An 18,643-nucleotide genomic window follows, 5' to 3' on the forward strand; every position below is an offset into this window, starting at 1 on the left:
CTTCCTCAGAACTCACCGGACCCGAAACGTTAACTCTGTTTTCTCCTTCACAGATGCTGCCAGACCTGCTGAGTTTTTCCAGCAACTTTGTTTTTGTTCCTGATATACAGCATCTGCAGTTCTTTTGGTTTTTATGAAGCTTATCAAGTCAGCTGTGATTCATTGAATGGTGGAGTAGATGGCCTGAATGGCCTGCTTTTACATCTTATGATCTTGGTCATGGATAATGCATCCTTCCTATTGAGTCTTTCTTTCTCACTGGAAAGTCCTTTTTCTTAGTGTTCTGAAATAGCGTCTTATTTCCACTTTGGCATTTTGTAGTCTTCAGAACTCAACATTGAGCTCAGCAACTTCTGAGCATGGGCACTTTGTTCCACTTTGATTGCAGTCCCTATGTCTTGTTTGTGTCTTGTTGGCTTTGCCCTCCAAGGGGTGATCTATTTCGTCCTATTTAAAACAATCATTAAACTTTTTTTTTGCATCTCAAATTTGACCTTTATCACCATTACCACCAACATTCTCATTAATTTGTCCTCACCTGTGCAAACCTCTGAGATCTGCATGTGGTGGCAGTTTCTGGAACCAGAAATCAGTGCTGCAGTTGCAGTGTGCAGACACTGGGAATGGCTGTGCAGCTTACAGGGACTTTTGTTTTGGTTTCAGACCAGCTACCATTTTAGAAGCACTTGAAATCTGTCAGATGATGAACAACTTAACAAAGTTGATCAAGGATACCTAGAGTATCTCGAAGAATATCTTAAATATATCTAGAAGAATGTTGTTATGTATGATGTGAAGGGCTTACTTAGATGGCCTAATGTCCCCAGTTTTTATATCAGTACGTGAAAGATGCATAAAACAGGGCTTTCCAAAACAGGGGTCGGCCGCAGTGGAGTCCTGACCAAGTTATGGCAGCTGCGCTCCCACTCTATAAGCCTTGCTGTCTCAACCCTGCCTGCTGTCAGTTAAGTGGTCACAACAATTTTCAAGACTTGAAAAGTGGGGTCACAGAGAAATTGTTTGGGGAACACTGGCTTAAAAGATGAAGAAGACCCTACAACTCAGTATCATTCTGCAGAATCCAATTTAGATAAGAGATTTAGAAGTGCAGATTGTAAAATTTCTACCTAATACTGAATCGTGTGAATTGAAATAGATCTTAATATTGCAATTTATTTTGAAGCTCAAAAATTAAGGCAACTAATATTCTCCTAAATGCTAAATATGCTGACCTTCCAGTAAAGTGAGAAATAGCTAACCAATGGGGTGCTAAGTATGATTTGGGAAGCTTGATGACCATGATTAAATGCAATATGCTTGATTTTATAAGATTTAGCATCTAAGATATTAAACTACAACTTGAATACTTTTGCATGGTTTCTCCATCCAACTTGGTGTAGATAAGTAACATGTTGGCAAGTTTTTTTTTAAGGAAGCGTTTCTTCAATTACCTATTCAAACAAAAAAAAAAATCATCCACTTAGCTAACAATTTCATTAATTTCATAACCTTTGTGACTCAACTTTGTACGGTCCATTCCTGTTCTTAGTTTATAATTTATTTTCCCTAAAGACTACTTCTTTGCTGTTGTTGATATATCTGAATAAGCTACCAGCTGGTGTAAAACATTCTAAATGGAGGGTTTCTTGCACTTGTAAGTTATAACTTAGTACTATGCCTGTAGAGAATGATGACTTTAAAGAAAATAAATTCATATTTCCTGATAATATCTGAATGGATGGTACAACAAGATTGCTCATTTTAAGGGATTTATTAAAATAGACTGAAAACATCATTGACTATCTATATTCTTGTAGGCACCTTCTACTTTAAAGTACAAAAGAACTTTTATCACAACTGAGGTATTCTACTCTTACTTAGGTGTTACACTGTCCTTTATGCTGATATTCACTTCCCCAGAACCAGTCCAAAATACTTCTTAGCTCCTGAGAGATTACTTCTGATTTTCTTTTTCCAGGTTGGAAATGTTTAACTCCAGAACTGTCTTTTCATGGTGCACATTTTCCTGTAGGCTTCATCATCTAGACAAATCTTCCAACCTCATTTCAACTCCTCACAAAATGGTCATTCCAATCTGAATGAAATCTTATGCCTTGAACCGCAGCACCTTGCTGTTTATAAACTACCTTCCCTCTCCGGGTTATGACTAGTCAATCTTATCCGGGAGTTTTCAGGATCATCTTAGAAAATCATCCCCACTTAGAACCCATCTCCATGGCAGTGTGAATGACATGGACCTTGTATCCAGCTAGAAATGCTGATTTAGCTATTCTTGAGATCCAAGCTCTTTCTTATCTCCAAAGTAAATGGATGTTTAATGTGCAGCTGTTTACAACCTGACATTCTCTATACTTTTCTAGGTCATTGGAAACTCTGTCTATCCATAGTTTATACGTGAGCTGCTGCCATTGTCTCTTGAGTGTAAACACCTTGCATTATCTACTCTAACAATTAAACCACCCAAGCTTGCTGCAGGCAGACTTCAGAACAGATTACGTTATATTCTTCCTTTTACCTTGAAAGTACAGTTTATAAAGGTAACAATCCTACAACCATGAGATTTATAACAGAAAATTCAGACTGGAAATTGAATTTTTAAAAACATTTTTATACTCTCATTTTATACTGTAAACTTTATTTGCTGCTAGCCCTTTGTCTGTCTTTCACTTTTGTTTTTACTTCTGTTTTGTTTTCATTTTTATTTCCATTTTGTAACACAGCTCAGGTCCATGTCCCTGTCACTCTAGTTTAAAAGCCCTGCAAGGAAAATAGTCCTGGGCCTGCTGGGGTGCAACCAGTATAGCTTTGATCCCGTCTTCCACTGAATCTCTCCCTCCTACGCTATCCCTTGTGCTACGCATTCGGCTGGTCTACTCTTATTCCTGACCTTGCTGCCACATGTCACTGAAAATAATCCTGACATTATTTTGAGGTTCTGCTTTCTAATTTATTTCTTACCTCCCTAAATACTGCTTGCAGGACCTCATTCCTCTTTAGTACTGACATGGAACATGATCTCTGGCTCTTATCTATCCTCTTTGGAAGATCCTGCAGATGCTGAATGACAGCCTTGACTCTTAACGCCAGGGATTCAACATACCATTCTGGTGTCAGTACTGCAGCTGCTGAAATGTCTATCTATTCCCCTCGCAATGGAATCCCCTATCACAATTGCTCCAACTCTAGCCTGTTACATTTCCTACCTCTTGTAAAAACTTCCTTCATCTTTCAAGGCTATTGTCTGCCATCTAGGTGCTAAGCTGTGGATTTCCAGTGCTGTTGTCTTTAGCTTTCCACTTATGATGATAGTTTGGAACCCTAAAATCTTATAGGTGTTTTTTAGCCCTTAGTTTCAGAATGTGTTCTTTTAAAAGAAACTACTACCAGTTAAAGGAATCAATACAAAAGAACATCAATCAGTCTACACAACCAAGCTTCTCAAATATTGACTATTCAAATACCCATATCAATGGTACTGGTGCAACCTAATAATAAGAACATAATTTTATCTGCACTTCACAATCAATTTGGAGATTAATTCATAACTTTTAAACAGAACTTTTGTTTTTTTGGACTACTATTTCTAATGTGTGTGTGCCTGTGTTGTCTTCATATTTTGTTGAATAAGCATGCTCTTCTTGTCAATTGAAGAAAGTCTAAGTTGATTTTGGTTTGGGTGAAAGATGAAAACTTTCTCCTTGCTAGATTAACCTTGTTACAACTAGTCAAAAGAGGGAGAGGGGGAGTGTATAAAAAAGGGGAGCCAGTTCATCCTTCCTAACCTGGATTCTGTCTGGAACCATCATGAATTAGGCTGTCTTGTTCGGTGTCAGGTCGTGACTCCACCTCTCTGTAGTTTGCACTGATCATTCCATTGTAAACCCGCTTCCAAGATTTTCTGGAGAAGCTTCATCTAGTTCACTAATCAGTCAAATTGCTCCGAGTTTATAGGGTAAAATGAAAATCGTGCTTTTAGTCAAGGTTTGACTACTATTGCCTAGTATGAATTAAACTATCTTTGAAATAAACACAAGTCCATAATTAAGGTATGTAATTTTCCTTTGCAGTTTCAAGGTTTATTCCTGAACAGATCTCAGTCTGTAGAAAGTAAATGAATATTTTAGTTTATACCCTTATTTGGCGGTCAGAGTCATACAGCATGGAAATAGACCCTTTTGTCCAACCTGTCTATGCTGACCAAGTTTTCCAAACTAAACTAGTCCTATTTGTAGAAGGAATTTTTAAATATTTGTCACACAATATTGACATTCATATAACTATCTATTATCATGAATTCCTCGAAATTGATTTAGTAAGGCAGCAAAATAAAATTGTTTTCAAGTTCAATTATTCCAAGCTTCTTTTATGTTAAAATGTTGCTTATTAATGTATGATTGTAATTTAAGAATAATTAAGTTTGAAGTGTACATTTAATGGGCCCAATGGTAAGAGCCATCCAAAAGGAATATGGAAGTGGTAATTTTGAACATTGCAACATTTATGTGCTAGTGAGTTTTAAAAACTCAGCAGTTGAAGTTTTGTGAATTGGTTTATTCACAAATAGATATTACTTCTGTGACAAGTGCTGGGATTGTGCGGTTTTTGGTGCTGTTAAGAATAACTCCGATTTTTCTCCTCTCCAGAGCTTCGTCAGAGATCATCAACTCAGAAAGCTCAAGTTCCATCCACTCCACAGAATGTCAACCAGGGAAGTCCACGACCTCTGCCGGTTACCACGCCTGTTCAACAGAGCACATCAGCTCCTGGTGGCCCGCCAGAAAAGACTTTACATTCAGTTTCACACACGCCTGTCCTTGGGAGGCGGACGATGCCTCCAGCTGCCTCAGTGCCTGGAATGGGTAAACAAAGTACTTGATTTTAAATGGTTTTTGGCACTATCCCAGGTTACCATTGAAATAGATAACTGATAAACACATTTTGTTTTCTAAATTTTTAGACCCTGCTAGTTGATAAATGAAACTTCAATCACTGACCATTCATAGCTGGCATCTTGTAAATTTCAAGTATCCAACTAAGCTCATTAAAATATTAAACAACTCCTTGTGGCTCAGTGATAGTGTCCCTAATTCTAGATCTGAAGCACTTGATTCAAGTCCCATCTGCCACAAAGGTATGTAAAAACATATCCAAACAGGTTGATTTAAAGAAAAAGGTATGTCAAAAATGTAGCAAACTAGCTTGTGAACTTATGCAAAAATTTGAAATTTTGTGAGAGCATGTTGTAAGCTTACCAATTTCACTGATCAAGTTCATGAACTGCATTTGTACTTTCTTCTTATGTTTTCCACATCATTCAACAGACCAAAAATCAATTAAACACAAAAATGTTGAACCACAGGGCTTCCATCTGGTAGTAAATTAATAACCAGCAGGTATCTGAGAGTTTGCCAAGATTTGTAAAAATGACCAGTCATCTTGCAGTAATTACTCTTGACGTTTAATTATATTAATTATTGTTGGCATGAGTAGCAGCAGAACAAGTAATGCCTCTTTCAGGAGGATTGCATGTTCTTAAGTTATTAATTCAGTGCTTACTTCTGGCAGTAGTGCAAAACAGCAGTAAGTTTGTTTGTATTTGTGCTTTCTAAGACAGTACAGACTCCTAACTTGTAGGTTAACCTGAAAAATATTGATGACTATACCATGTGACTGCTGTTGGCATGGTGTATTCTTTCTGTATATTAAAGTAACAAATCCTTCAAAGTTTGTTTTAATATAGCAAATTTATTTTGTAGATCAACTTAAATATCTGGTCGATGTTTCATTTTTGTAACATGCAGAATTACTCCATATTTTCCCTCATTGGTAAAAGTCAGGAATTTAAGAAAATTGAACTTAAATTGAACAATAATGGAAAACCAATAACTACACAAACATATAGATAGATTTTAAAGGATCTCTGTTGACTTATGTCAAATTAGCTATATTTCATGTTTCAGTTAAATGTCTTCATTAGTCCCCAGCATTATGATGTTTGGAATATTTTGCAGTGTAATTTTTATCTTGACACATTGTCTTTAAGTAACCAGCAGTTAATTCCACTCATCATTAAATTTTTGATTTTTGATTAATAGGTCTTCATCCTCCTGGTCCACCCCTAGCAAGACCAATCCTCCCTCGGGATAGAGGAGCTGTTGATCGAGTTATTGAATATTTAGTTGGTGATGGCCCACAGAACAGGTGATGCTCTTTTATTACGAGTTTTGTGAAAGCATGATATATTAATCAATAAAATCATATTATAATGTGTGGATATAACTTAATTTAGTTTGGAATGATTTGAATAATTGGTTTGTGGGTTGCTGAACCTTTGAAAAGATTAATTTATTAATTGTCACTTTTTAATGCTCATACTTTAATTTTCACAGATATGCACTTATTTGTCAGCAGTGCTTTTCTCATAATGGTATGGCCTTGAAAGAAGAATTTGAATATGTTGGTAAGAAGTACTGCATTGAACTAAAAATTATATGAATACTATGCAAACTAAAGGATATAGAGTTGATCTTGTAAAGTGAGTACTTTTGGTTTAGCTGAAAAATCACGTAAGTAAACTGCTTTTGCATTGATTTTGTTTGCAATACTTTTCCTATGTAAAATAAGCCAGCTCTGCATATTAATGCCTTTTTTTGAGGGTAAATTTTTTCAGCCTCCTGCAACTTGTACGGAATTTCTTCTTTCCACCCTTCTCAAAAAATGCTTTTTTGTGTATTGTGCTATTTGATTCGTCTTCCCTCTCACGTCTGCTCTGGTAATCACTGAATGTTATAGACTGTCACAGCAGGCCACTTCGTCCACCAAAGTCTGTGTCATTGGTTGTTTTTCTCCATGAACTACCTATTCTAATTTCATTTGCTGGCTTGCTTCCCATAGTCTTTTATGTTCTCCTTTCTCAAGCAATTATCTAATTCCCTTTTGGAATAATTTATGAGCTCTACTTCATCAAACATTCTTGGCAGAAAATTCCACACTCTAACCACCCTCTGTGTAAAGAACTTTTCTCGAACCGCATCTTTAATTCTTTTTATGATTGTTTTGGATTTGTGGTCATCCTGTGATGTATTTTCCGTTCCTAGCACAGTATCGGTCTCTGATGTGATACCTGTTCCTTCCATCACATCATCCAATGGCATTCTTCCTTGTATTTCTTCTGATCCACTGTAAACAACTTTTCCAAAGAAGTAACCCCAAAAATTTTCCTTGTGATTCATGAAAAATATGATCACTATAGGTCAGTTTCTGCATTGTATTTATAATTAATGCTGTGCTACCTTTTTCATTTGTTCATGTGATATGAGTTTCACTGGCAAGACCAACTTTCATTGCGCACCCTAATTATCCTTGAGATGCTTGCACTCGAAGTTGCAACTTGAGCAGCTGCAACCTGTGTGGTGTAGGTACCTCACAGTTCTGTTTGGTAGGAAGTTCAGGTGTTAGACCCAGTGCCGGTGACATATTATCAGACTGGTGTGTGACTTGACGGGGAGCTTGCAACTGGTGGTGTTCCTGTTTGCTTGTTGCCTTTATTTTTCAAGGCATTAGAGATCAAAAGCTTGGAAGGTGCTGTTGAAGTAAGTTTTGATAGGTTCTGCAGCACATCTTTTATACACAGCAACTATGCTGGCCTTGTGGTTGAGGAAATGAAAATTTAAGTTGGGTCACCAATGAAACAGACTGTTTTGTTGTGAGAGGTGTTGAACTTCTTGAGTGTTTTTGAAACTTCATTCATCCAGACAAGTGAGGAATATTCCTCATTTATGACTTGCCTGGTAGAAGGGCTTTGGGGACTCAGAAGGTGAGTTGCATGCCTGCTCTTGTAGCCACAGTATTTATGTGGCTAACCCATTTAGGTTTCTGGTTAGTGGTGACCACCCCATCCTAAGGATGTTAATGGTCAAGTATTTAGAGATGGTAATGCCACTGAATGTCAGCCTTTGTGTTGGAAATGATGATTGCCTGGTGCTTGTTTAGCACAGATGTTACTTAACACTTATCTGCCCAACCCTGAATGTTGTCCAGCTTTTACTGCTGTGTCATTAGCCTCAGTGCCTGTCTTGGGGAGAGTATAGGATTCCATATTAATTGTTCAACAAACCTTGCTAAAAATGCCTGTTTGTAGACATTGGACAATGTTAGTATTAGACTTAGTTACAATAGTCCAACATTTGAATATCTTTTACCACCGAGGCTCAATGATGAACAGGGGTACATATTCCGAAGTAGAAAAATTGGTGAGGATTTTTTTTCTTTGAAGTTGAGGAATATAATTCATTTTTTAAACCTTTTAATGTAAAAGTCATATTTCTATGCACTCAGTTCTCATATGTATTCAAACTGTTGCTTAAAAGATAACAGGCACCAGTATGATAAATGGAAACTGCTGCAGCAAGATTAATTGACAGTTGCTTGTCCATTATGATTGAAAGGACAACTTTGGTGCCAAATAGAAGCTCATGGAGGTTTTTTGATTCCTAAAACTGAAAATCGAATGCTCTTGTAATTTTATAAACAAGCTTAAACTTTAGAAATGACTATTTTGGCATAACATCTTCCTGTAAATAAATTGTCGCATGATCTACCTCATTTTGTTTGTATGCTGTTTTCAAATCTGATTGCTAGTTTGCAAAAGAAATTTGGGCAGCATTTTATAATGGCATTTCTAGCCTATGACATGGTTGCAAGAATTCTTCAAGGTAGACATCAATGATTTTCAGCTTCTTCATCAATTCTTCATCAAAGACATAGGGTCAGAAAGGGAGATGCGTGCTTATAAAAGTGTAGTATTTGGTGCCATTCACAACTCTCAGATACTGAGCGATTTGTACTTGCATATGGTAAAGTGTAGACAGCACTGAGGCTTGGGCCAATTGGTCACTTTTGCGCCACACAAATGCCAGACCAATTCCAAGAAGAAAGAGTCTGCCCATCTCCCCTTGATATTCAACAGTATTAGCATCACAAATGTCTACTATCAACATTCTGAGATTACCATTGGCCAGGAACATAACTTGGATCAGGCACTATGGCTACAAAAGCAAGTGAAGTGTATACTTCAGTGAGTAACTCACCATCTCACACTCTAAAGCCTTTTTGCCATCCACAAGACAAGTGAGGAGTGTGATGGAATATAGTCCAGTTTCCTGGATGAATGTACAACAAAACTCATCAAGCACATGATTCAGATCAAAGCAACATGCGTCACCTTCAAGCCTTCACTCCCTCCACCACGCGTGCACCATAGTTAGTGTTTACTGTTTACAAAATGCGCTGTAGTAACTTGCCAAAGCTGCTTCAGCTCATCCTGAACTCTTGACCCCCATTGCTTAGAGGGACAAGAATGGCAACAGTGTGGGATAACTGTTACCTGCAAGGTCCCCGCCGAGTTTCACACTTAGACTTGTAAATATATTGCTGTTCTTTCACTGTTGTTGGGACAATACATTCCTTATTCAACGGCACAATGAAAATACCTTCACCACACAGGATAGCAGTAATTTTTAATAAGACCGCTCACCACTACTTTCTCAATGACAGTTAGTGATGGGTAATAATTACAGTCATTGTTAGTGACTTCCATTTCCCGTGAATTAATTTTGAAAATCATCTGTGCTTTCAATAGGAGCTTGCCATACATACACAGTGGCCATTTCTTGGTTTGGTGTGTTGTTTAGTGGCTTCTCCAGGTTGCTAGTTGTAACAGTCAGCAAGATTTTCAAAACATTAACAGCTTGCCAGCTTTGGGCAATGGATATTGCTTTTAGCTTGTGGTAGTGATCTCGGAAATCCTGCATACAATGCCCGCATTACTGTGGTTTTAAATTAATAAACCAAAGAGAGAGTTCAAAGTCCACAGTTCAGATCACCAACAATGCTGAAGATAAATTGCAAATTAATCACAGTTTAAAATCAATGGTCTCCCATTTAGAATGAGGATGAAGAATATTTTCTAAGCGTTGAGAGCCTGGAACTTTTCTCCATCAAACTTTGGAGGTGGGGTCACTGAATAATTTTAAGGCAAAGGTAGATTAGTTCTTGACTAACATAAAAAGTCAATGGTTATGGAAGGTAGGTGCAAATGTGGAGAAAAGGCCACATTCAGATCAGTCATGATCCTATTAAATGCTGGGGCAGGCTAGTGGGGCTGAACGGTCCACTCCTGTTCCTGAATTGTATGTTTGTATGAGCTAATGCCTAGCTTTAATTTATGAAGTCTGGAGATATAGTAAATAGGAATGTCTGAGGTTATGAGGAGCTCTCCATTTTTGATGTCTTTGGAAAGAATGAGTTTTCAACACTGAGGCTTTAGAGATGACGTGTAAGACAGATGCTTGCGGGTAAGGGGTCTCGTGATTAGGTTCTGGGAAAATCTGACGATTAAAGCATCAACTTGTATGTGCAAGAGAAAAAAAGATGACAAATGAGATTGAAGGGTGTGGTTCCAAGAGAGCAATTGGCTATCTGGACAGGAATATTTTTTACTCTAGGAGGTGCAGCATTGGTATTTTCAGCATGTCGGTACTTAAATACCGTAGGAAGCAACTGTATTATGAATGTTCAGATGAGAAAGCATTCTTTCCTGATGTATGCTGAAATTATTAACAATGGTAATTCTTTTGAAATTCCACCTCTGTGTGAAAGTTTCTGTCCATGGGTTCTCCACATTTCTTTATCCTAACTGAGGGAAGAATCTGTTTCATAAGTTTAAGTAAAAAAAACATAGGGGAAGGAATTGAAAATGCCTTAATGAGAAACTGTAACTGCTAGAATTGCTCTATGGGCCAGACAGCGCCTCTGAAAAGATAATCAGTTAACATTTCAAATGATTACTTTTGTCAGAACTGGAGAAAATTAGAAATGCATCAGGTTTTAAACGAGTGCAAAGATAGGAAAAAGCGGAGGAGTAAAGGGCAAAAGGAAAGTCTGTGTAGAGGGAAAAGCAAGTAGGATTGAATGACAAATGTGGTATTGTTTGTGAAAACCTCTTGAGTCATCCTTAATAATTTTTTTCCTCATTATAAATGACTTGTTTACAAGAAAACTTGCACATGGATTTAGTGTCTTGTAAAAGTATGAGGACTGTGAAAGTGAAAATTATATTGTCAAATCATGTTTTTATGTAGCTAGAGTTGTTGAGGTGATATGCCCCAAACTGTCCGATTTAAGCGTGTCCTTATCTTTTTCTTGATCATTTAAGACTCCAGATAGCAATCATTGATGTTGCATAAAGTTTTCAAACCAAACCTTCGCGAATTTCTAAGCACGTTTGCTATCTGCTAGATACATAATACACTGCCTCTGCCCTTTATAGAAATATACCTCATTTACCCAAGAGTTAGGCTTGGGAACCTTCAAGTGCAAGGTCCTGCTTTTACAGTGTTATTGCCTAAAATATCCCAATTTATCTTCCAGCTTCATCAAACAACCAGACTGCCAGTTCAATCACCACTGCCACCCAGCAATAATTGGAAGTGCCTGGCTACAGGGATCTGATTTATAGTACTCGGTGTACCCAGGTCTCTCATTGTTAGACAGTAACTTGACGTCAAAGAGACTCTCACTTCCTCCCTGAACCCCACCCCCAACACTTTTTTTTTGGAACTCTCCCAAGAAGATAGTTATGAAGAAATGGTAACAGCATATTTCTGTTCCAAGCAGACAAATAGCAAGCATTAAGAACTCCTCATTACTCAGGATAGGTAGCGTAATAATGACATGAAATGTATGAGTTAATTGACCCCATTCTCCTTCCCAGATAATATGTATTCAAATAGCTCCATCTTCTGTATCTTTCAGTGAAACACTCTGATTGTAAAATGTGTTATGCTATGGGCTGCTACCAAATGGGTTTGTAGACCAAAGCAATTTAGCTGATATGGTTTGTGGAGTTTCTATTTCGGCTTATGTTTAAAAAATAGGATTTTCAAAAGTAGTAATTTTGGATTTTTTCCAATGCTATACTGTAACAATGGTAGAGGTGGTAAGTTAGGGAGGATCAATACTTGACTTGTGGCATGATGCAGGAGGGAGCATGTTGAATTCCTGGGACATCAGAATCAATTCTGGACAGAGACACTGAGTCAGCAAGACAGATTGTACCTCAACAGGAGTGGCATAATAGTGCTTCTAGGCAGGTTCATGAGGGTGATGAGGGAGGGTTTAAATTAAATTCTCACAGGGAAGGACAGCAGTATAACAGTGTAGAAAAGAAGAATGAGGTGTACAAAGCAGTGAGTGCCAAGTAGTACTAGAGAAGGACAAATGCATCAGATAGGAGCAGATTAAGAAGTAGAATATGTTGTAGTTTTCCAGTGAATTTATGCAAATTCACTTGTGTAGTGAAAACATTTTCTCAGCTCTAAATCTAAATAAACATGTGATACTGTGATGTAATGATAATAACTAAAAGCAAATTTGGCTTAAGTGGAAACTGAGATCTCAAATATTCATCTATAAATTATTCAGCAAAGCTACGGGGAAGAAAGAGATGTTGTGTTGAAGTACGAATTAATGAAGAGACAGTAATGTTGGAAAGAGAGTGAGCAAATCCATTTATTTAGAATTAAGCAAAGGGGGAATAAGGAGCCATTTGAAGGAATTCTTCAAATACTTGAGTGCCTCCAAATAGTGAGAGAGAGAGAGAAATAGAGGAGCAAGTATGCAAGGAAAATGGTGATATTCAAGAACTATAAAGTTATTAGAGGACTTTGGTTACTCAACTTTCAAGTAGGATAATGTTGATAATGAGGATCTCGTGGTGCTCATTCGTGCATCGATAATAGATTTTTAATAGGTCGCTGCGCAGTTTAGTAGCCGATTGTATCTTGGAACCTTCTCCGGACCATCACACTTAAGTAGGTTGGCAAAAACATTTGAAAGTGTGTTCAGGAGAAGTTCTTTGACTAGTGTGTTCTTGATCCAGCCAGGAATGAGGCAGTGCTGGATTTCATGCTGGAAAATGAGGTTGACGAACTACACCAAGTATCTCTGGGAGAACACATGGATAAAAATGATCTTTTTATCATAAGGTTTAAATTAACAATAGAGAAAAGCTAGAAAAGTTCTGTAAAGTAACATATTTAATGTGGAAGAGAGCTTACTTCAGTAGAATGAGAGAGGATTTAGAGGAGACTGGAACAAAGATGGAAATAAAGTGGAACTATGAGTGATTTTTCAGGCAGTATTATTACAGGTACAGGTTATATACTTTCTAGTAAGAATGAAAAGTAAAGACATCCGTGTCAGGACTTCTTGAATGATGAGGGAGATAGAGAATACAATTTAACAAATAGAGGTGGGTGGCTGCATGCACAAATTCTTCAAGCAAGGAATAGGCCCAAAAACAATAAGTTGAGTATTAGTTGAAGAGGAAAGGAAGACTGATAGAGAGAGAGAACGAGAGAACAGAAAGGCAGTTACCATAAAATGGAGCCCAAAAATTAATCTCTTTAATCTTTAAAGTCTGACTAATGAGGAATAAAGAGGATGACATATACTTAGAAGCTCATGGCAAGGCTAGAATAATAAGTAATTTGTACCATTGTTCACAAAGGAAGAGGATGCTGACAAAATAATGGCAGAATCAGTGGTGTTTGGAAGTAATGGATGAGGTGAAATTTGATTGAAAGGAACAGGAGGGTTTGTCATAACTTTCCATTCTTCTCTAGAAATGGGCAGATGCTAAAAGATTAGAGAATGAGCAAAGGTAACACCCTTATTCAAAGGTTGTCAGACCATTCATAGTACCGAACAGGTCAGTCAGCTTAACCGTGTTGTGTCAGGTTTTGGAAAAAATCATACTCTACAGATACTTGGTGATGGTTGAGTTAATTCAGGAGAGTTAGTGCAGTTTTCTAAAAGGCAGCTACTTTCAGTTCTGAGGAAGGGTCCTTGACCTGAAATGTTAACTCTCATCTTTCTCCACAGATGCTGCCAGACCTGCTGAGCTTTTCCATCAATTTTTGCTTTTCTTTCTAAAAAGCAAATTGTGCTTGACTAATCTTTTTGAATTATTTTAAAAAGTAAGAGGAAAATAAGTGGAGGGAAAGTAGCAAAAGTTTGTCAATTTTAAGAATGTGCCAGACAAATTACCACATAAAAAGGTGCTTAACAAAGCTGAGCCTCCTGGAAAAGGAGGGTTAGTGCCAGGTTGATTTTTGAAAATTAGTTTAAGGACAAAGCAGCGATTTGTGGTAGAAAGCCATGGTGTTACCCCAAGGTTCAGTGCCAGGCCCACCGCCTTTTGTCATAAATGAATTGTATAGTACAATTTTAACATTTGCCACTTGTCCTGAAGTTCGAAGAGTGGCACACAGTTCGAATGATACTAATGATACCGCACCACCGTTATGTTATAGATTGGGCAGATGGAATTTAATATGGAGAAATGTGAAATAATGCGTTTTGGCAGAAGGGGTAGGGAGAAGCCATATGGACTAAGTGGCACAGTTATAAAGAAGGTAAAAGCACGGAAGGACCTGAGTGTTCCTATTTCATAGATCTTCGAAGGTTGAAGGATGTGTTGAGCTGGTTTGCATAGAATATGGGATCTTGGGCTTCATAGAGGCATTGAACACAAAATCAGGTAAATTATGCTGGACCTTTTATAAAGCTCTGGAGTGTTCCATCCAGTTCTGTTCATGTACTTTATGAGCATTTGAGGGTACAGATTTTCCTGAATGGTTCCAAGATCGAAAAACAAGGAAAAGCTATTTCTATTAGCTGTTGATACAAGATCTAGGGGGCACAGCTTTAATGTTTTGGACCAGGGTTGCAGGGAGAATGTGGAAAAGGACTTTTTCGAGCAGTGTTTGGTATTGTCTTGGATTTTGCTGCCTACAGTGTTGGAGGATGCAGACATGATCGCTGATTTCAAAGGAAGTTGGATAAGCTTGTGAATTCTTCAATTTGTAGGGCTGTGGGTGGAGAATAGAGATAATCAGTAAGCTTTGCACAATGAGGAAGGAGAGATCGCATCCAAAGTGCGAAACAGCCCAATTAAGCTTCTAGCTAGGGGACGCTGGAGACAGAGTGGAATATTGGTCCAGAGGGGAAAAGCTGCTTTTTGCTTGCTTATGAAATTAAGTTGATCAACAAGAATCAATATTTAGTCAGAAAGCATGGAATATGTGGGTAAAGTTGAGGAACTGCAGAGGGAAAAAAACCCTGATGGGAGTTATGTACATGCCTCCCAGCAGTAATCAGGATGAGGGAAGAAAATAAATCAGGAGATAGAAAAGGCATGTAAGAAAGGCACTATTACACTAATCGTGGGGGACTTAAATATGCAGGTGGACTGGGAAAATCGTGTTGGTAGCTGATCCCAAGAAAAGGAATTTGTGGAATGACTATGAGATTGTGTTTTTTTTTGGAGCTGTTGGTGGTAGGGCCCATGAGGGAACAGGCAATTCTTGATTCGGTGATGGGTAATGGGGCTGACTTGATCAGGGAACTGAAGATGAAGGAAATCCTAGTGACCATAATATGATAGAATTCACCCTGCAGTTTAAGAGGGAGAAGCTGGAATTAAATGTAACGGTATTACAGTTGTGTAAAAGTAATTGCAAAGACGTGAGGGAGGAGCTGGCCAAAGTTGATTGGAAGGGGAGCCTAGACATGGACGAAGGTGAAACAGCAATGGCATGGGTTTCTGAGGGTAATTTGGGAGGCACAGCAGAAATTCATCCCAAGGAAGAAATATAGTAAAGGGAGGATGAGGCAACCATGGCTGACCAGGGAAGCCAGGGACAACATTAAAGCAAAAGAAAAAGCATATAATATGGTGGTGATCACTGGGAAGCCTTTAAAAATCAGCAGAGGACATCTAGAAACGCAAGTAATAAGGGGGGAGATGATGAAATATGAGGGCAAGCTAGCTAGTAGTGAAAAAAAAAAGAAAATTGCAGAGTTTTGTTTAGATATATAAAAGGTGAGGGAGAGGCAAGAGTGGATGTTGTACCTCTGGAAAGTGGGGCTGGAAAGTAATAATGGGGAACAAATAAATGGTGGAGGAACTGAATAGGTATTTCGTATCAGTCTTCATGGTGGAAGGCACCATTAGCACACACAAACTTTGAGAGTCAAAGACTTAAGTGAATGTAGTGGTTGTCACTAAGGAACAGGTGCTGGGAAAGCTGAAAGTGGATAAATCACCCGGACCGGATGGACTACACCCCAGAGTTCTGAAAGAGATAGCTGAGGAGATTGTGGAGGCATTGGAGGTGATCTTTCAGGAGTCAGGGAGGGTCCCAAAGGACTGGAAAAGAGCTAGTATAATACCCCTGCTTAAGAAGGTAGGGAGGCAGAAGATGATAAATTATAGGCCAGTTAGCTTGATCTCAGTCATTCGTAAGATTTTAGAGTCTGTTACTAAGGGTGAGATTTGTGCAATATTTGGAAGTGTGTGGTAAAATAGTGCTGAGTCAGCACAGCTTCGTCAAGTGGAGGTCATGCTTGATAAATCTGTTAGAATAATTTGAGGAGGTAACGAGCGAATTAGACAAAGGACAACCAGCGCAAGTGATCTATTTAAATTTCCAGAAAGCCTTTGTCATGGCCCTGAACAGGAGGCTGCTAAATATGACAAAGGTCTGTGGTGTTGGGGCGATATAGAGGATTGGCAGACAGGCAGAAGGCAGACGGTGCGGATAAAAGGGTTCTTTTCACAATGACAACCTGTGATGAGTGGAGTTCTGCAGGGGTCAGTGTTTGGACCACAACTATGGGGAGGCAATGGCCTGGTGGTATTATCGCTGGACTGTTAATCCAGAGACCCAGATATCATTCTAGGGACCTGGTTTCGAATCCTGCCATGGCAGATGGTGGAATTTGAATTCAATAAACTATCTGGAATTAAGAATCAAGTGACGACCATGAATCCATTGTCGATTGTCAGGAAAAACCCTTCTGGTTTACTAATGTCCTTTAGGGAAGGAAACTACCATCCTGACCTCTTCTGGCCTACATGTGGCTCCAGACCCACAGCAATGTGGTTTACTCTGAACTGTCCTCTGCGCAATTAGGGATGGGCAATAAATATTGCCTAGCCAGCGACACCCTCATCTCGTTAATGAATAAAGAAAAAAAAGCAAAATTCATGTTATACATTAGCAAGCTAGATGAAGGATTAGAGAATGAGCAAAGATGAAACCCTTACTCAGGAGAGGCTGTAAGAACATTCATAGTACCTAACAGGTTAGTCAATTTAACATCAGTTTTGTCTAAGGTTTTAAAAGCTATCAGTCTACACTTAGTGATGGTGGATTTAATTAAGGAGAGTTAGTGTAGTTTTTTAAAAGGCAGATTGTGTTTGACTAATTGTTGCTACATTTACAGATAACACAAAGATAGTTGGAGGGCCAAATAGTGTTGAGGTGGGGAGGCTGCAGAATGACTTGGACAGGCTAAGGGAGTGGGCAAAGAAGTGGCAGATGGAATACAATATGGTATAGTATGAGGTTATGCACTATGGTAGGAAGAATAGAGGTGTTGGCTATTTTCTAGAAGATAAAGGCTTCAGAAATCTGAAGCATAAGAGAGACTTAAGAGTCCTAGTTCAGGATTCTGTTAATGTTAACATGCAGGTTCAGTTGGCAGTCAGGAAGGCAAATGCAATTTATTTTGAGAGGGCTAGAATACTAGAGCAGGGATGTGCTGCTGAGGCTGTATAAGGCTCTGGTCAGACCGTATTTTGAATGTTGAATGGTTTTGGGCCCTGTATCTCTGAAGATGTGATGGCCTTGGAGAGGTCTAGAGGAGATTTGCAAGAACGATCCCAGGGATGAAGGGCATCTCATATGAGAAGTGGTTAAGAACTCTGGGTCTGTAGTCACTGGAAATTAGAAGGATGAGGGGGGTGTCTCATTGAAACATACCGAATACTGAGTGGACATGAAGAAGATATTTTCACTAGTAGGAGAGACCAGGACCCGAGGGCACAACCTCCAAGTGAAGGCTCGACCCATTAGAAGTGAGATAAAGAGGAATTTCTTCAACCAGGGAGTGGTGAGTCTGTGGAAAACATTGCTGCAGAAGGCTATGGAGGCCAAATCACTGACTGTAGTTAAAACAGAGGTCAATAGTTCTTGATTAGTAAAAGGATTAAATGTTTTGGGAAGAACGCAGAAGAAAGGGGCTGAGGAACGTATCAGCTATGATCGAATAGTGGTGCAGGCATGACTGGTTGAATGGAGTAATTCTGCTGCTATTTTTTATGATCTTATTAGATGGATTAATCATGCTAGCATAGACCTAATGGGCCACATGGCCTCATTCTATACTGTTCTAACTCTATAAAAAAGTGTGTTATAATCTTATAAAGTTTTCTTTCTGTTTCCTTCACTAGCATTCAGATGTGCATACTGTTTCTTTCTTAATCCGGCACGGAAAACAAGACCTCAGGCTCCAAGACTTCCAGACTTCAACTTTGAGAAAAGAACATGCTGTGATTCTCCAAGCTCTGTTGGCTCTCAGTCTGCAATAAATGATAGCCAACCTGCTAATGGTATATATACTTATGACTAAATCTCTACTTATAGTCAAAGCACATTACAACATTGACAAATGTGTTACAATTAATGAAGGACATATTGCTCAAGAATATTCA

At 38.5% G+C, this 18,643-nt stretch overlaps 1 protein-coding gene across 8 annotated transcripts in view; it reads left to right on the top strand.

Annotated features, from left to right (window-relative positions):
* The window catches only part of LOC109919962 (endoplasmic reticulum junction formation protein lunapark), an 85,788-nt gene that overhangs the window by 63,587 nt on the left and 3,558 nt on the right, over positions 1–18,643 (top strand). For 5 of the 8 annotated variants that reach the window (XM_020520024.2, XM_048598835.1, XM_048598834.1 and 2 more), the window contains 4 exons: positions 4,665–4,889; positions 6,117–6,222; positions 6,411–6,481; positions 18,383–18,541. In XM_020520024.2, the coding sequence (XP_020375613.1) occupies positions 4,665–4,889; positions 6,117–6,222; positions 6,411–6,481; positions 18,383–18,541 (561 nt within the window). The remainder of the gene's footprint in view (positions 1–4,664; positions 4,890–6,116; positions 6,223–6,410; positions 6,482–18,382; positions 18,542–18,643) is intronic. The other 3 variants (XM_020520160.2, XM_048598837.1, XM_048598836.1) reach the window with 1 other exon arrangement.

The sequence above is a fragment of the Rhincodon typus genome, chromosome 7, assembly GCF_021869965.1.
Source record: "Rhincodon typus isolate 14 chromosome 7, sRhiTyp1.1, whole genome shotgun sequence".
Classification (NCBI taxonomy): domain Eukaryota; kingdom Metazoa; phylum Chordata; class Chondrichthyes; order Orectolobiformes; family Rhincodontidae; genus Rhincodon; species Rhincodon typus.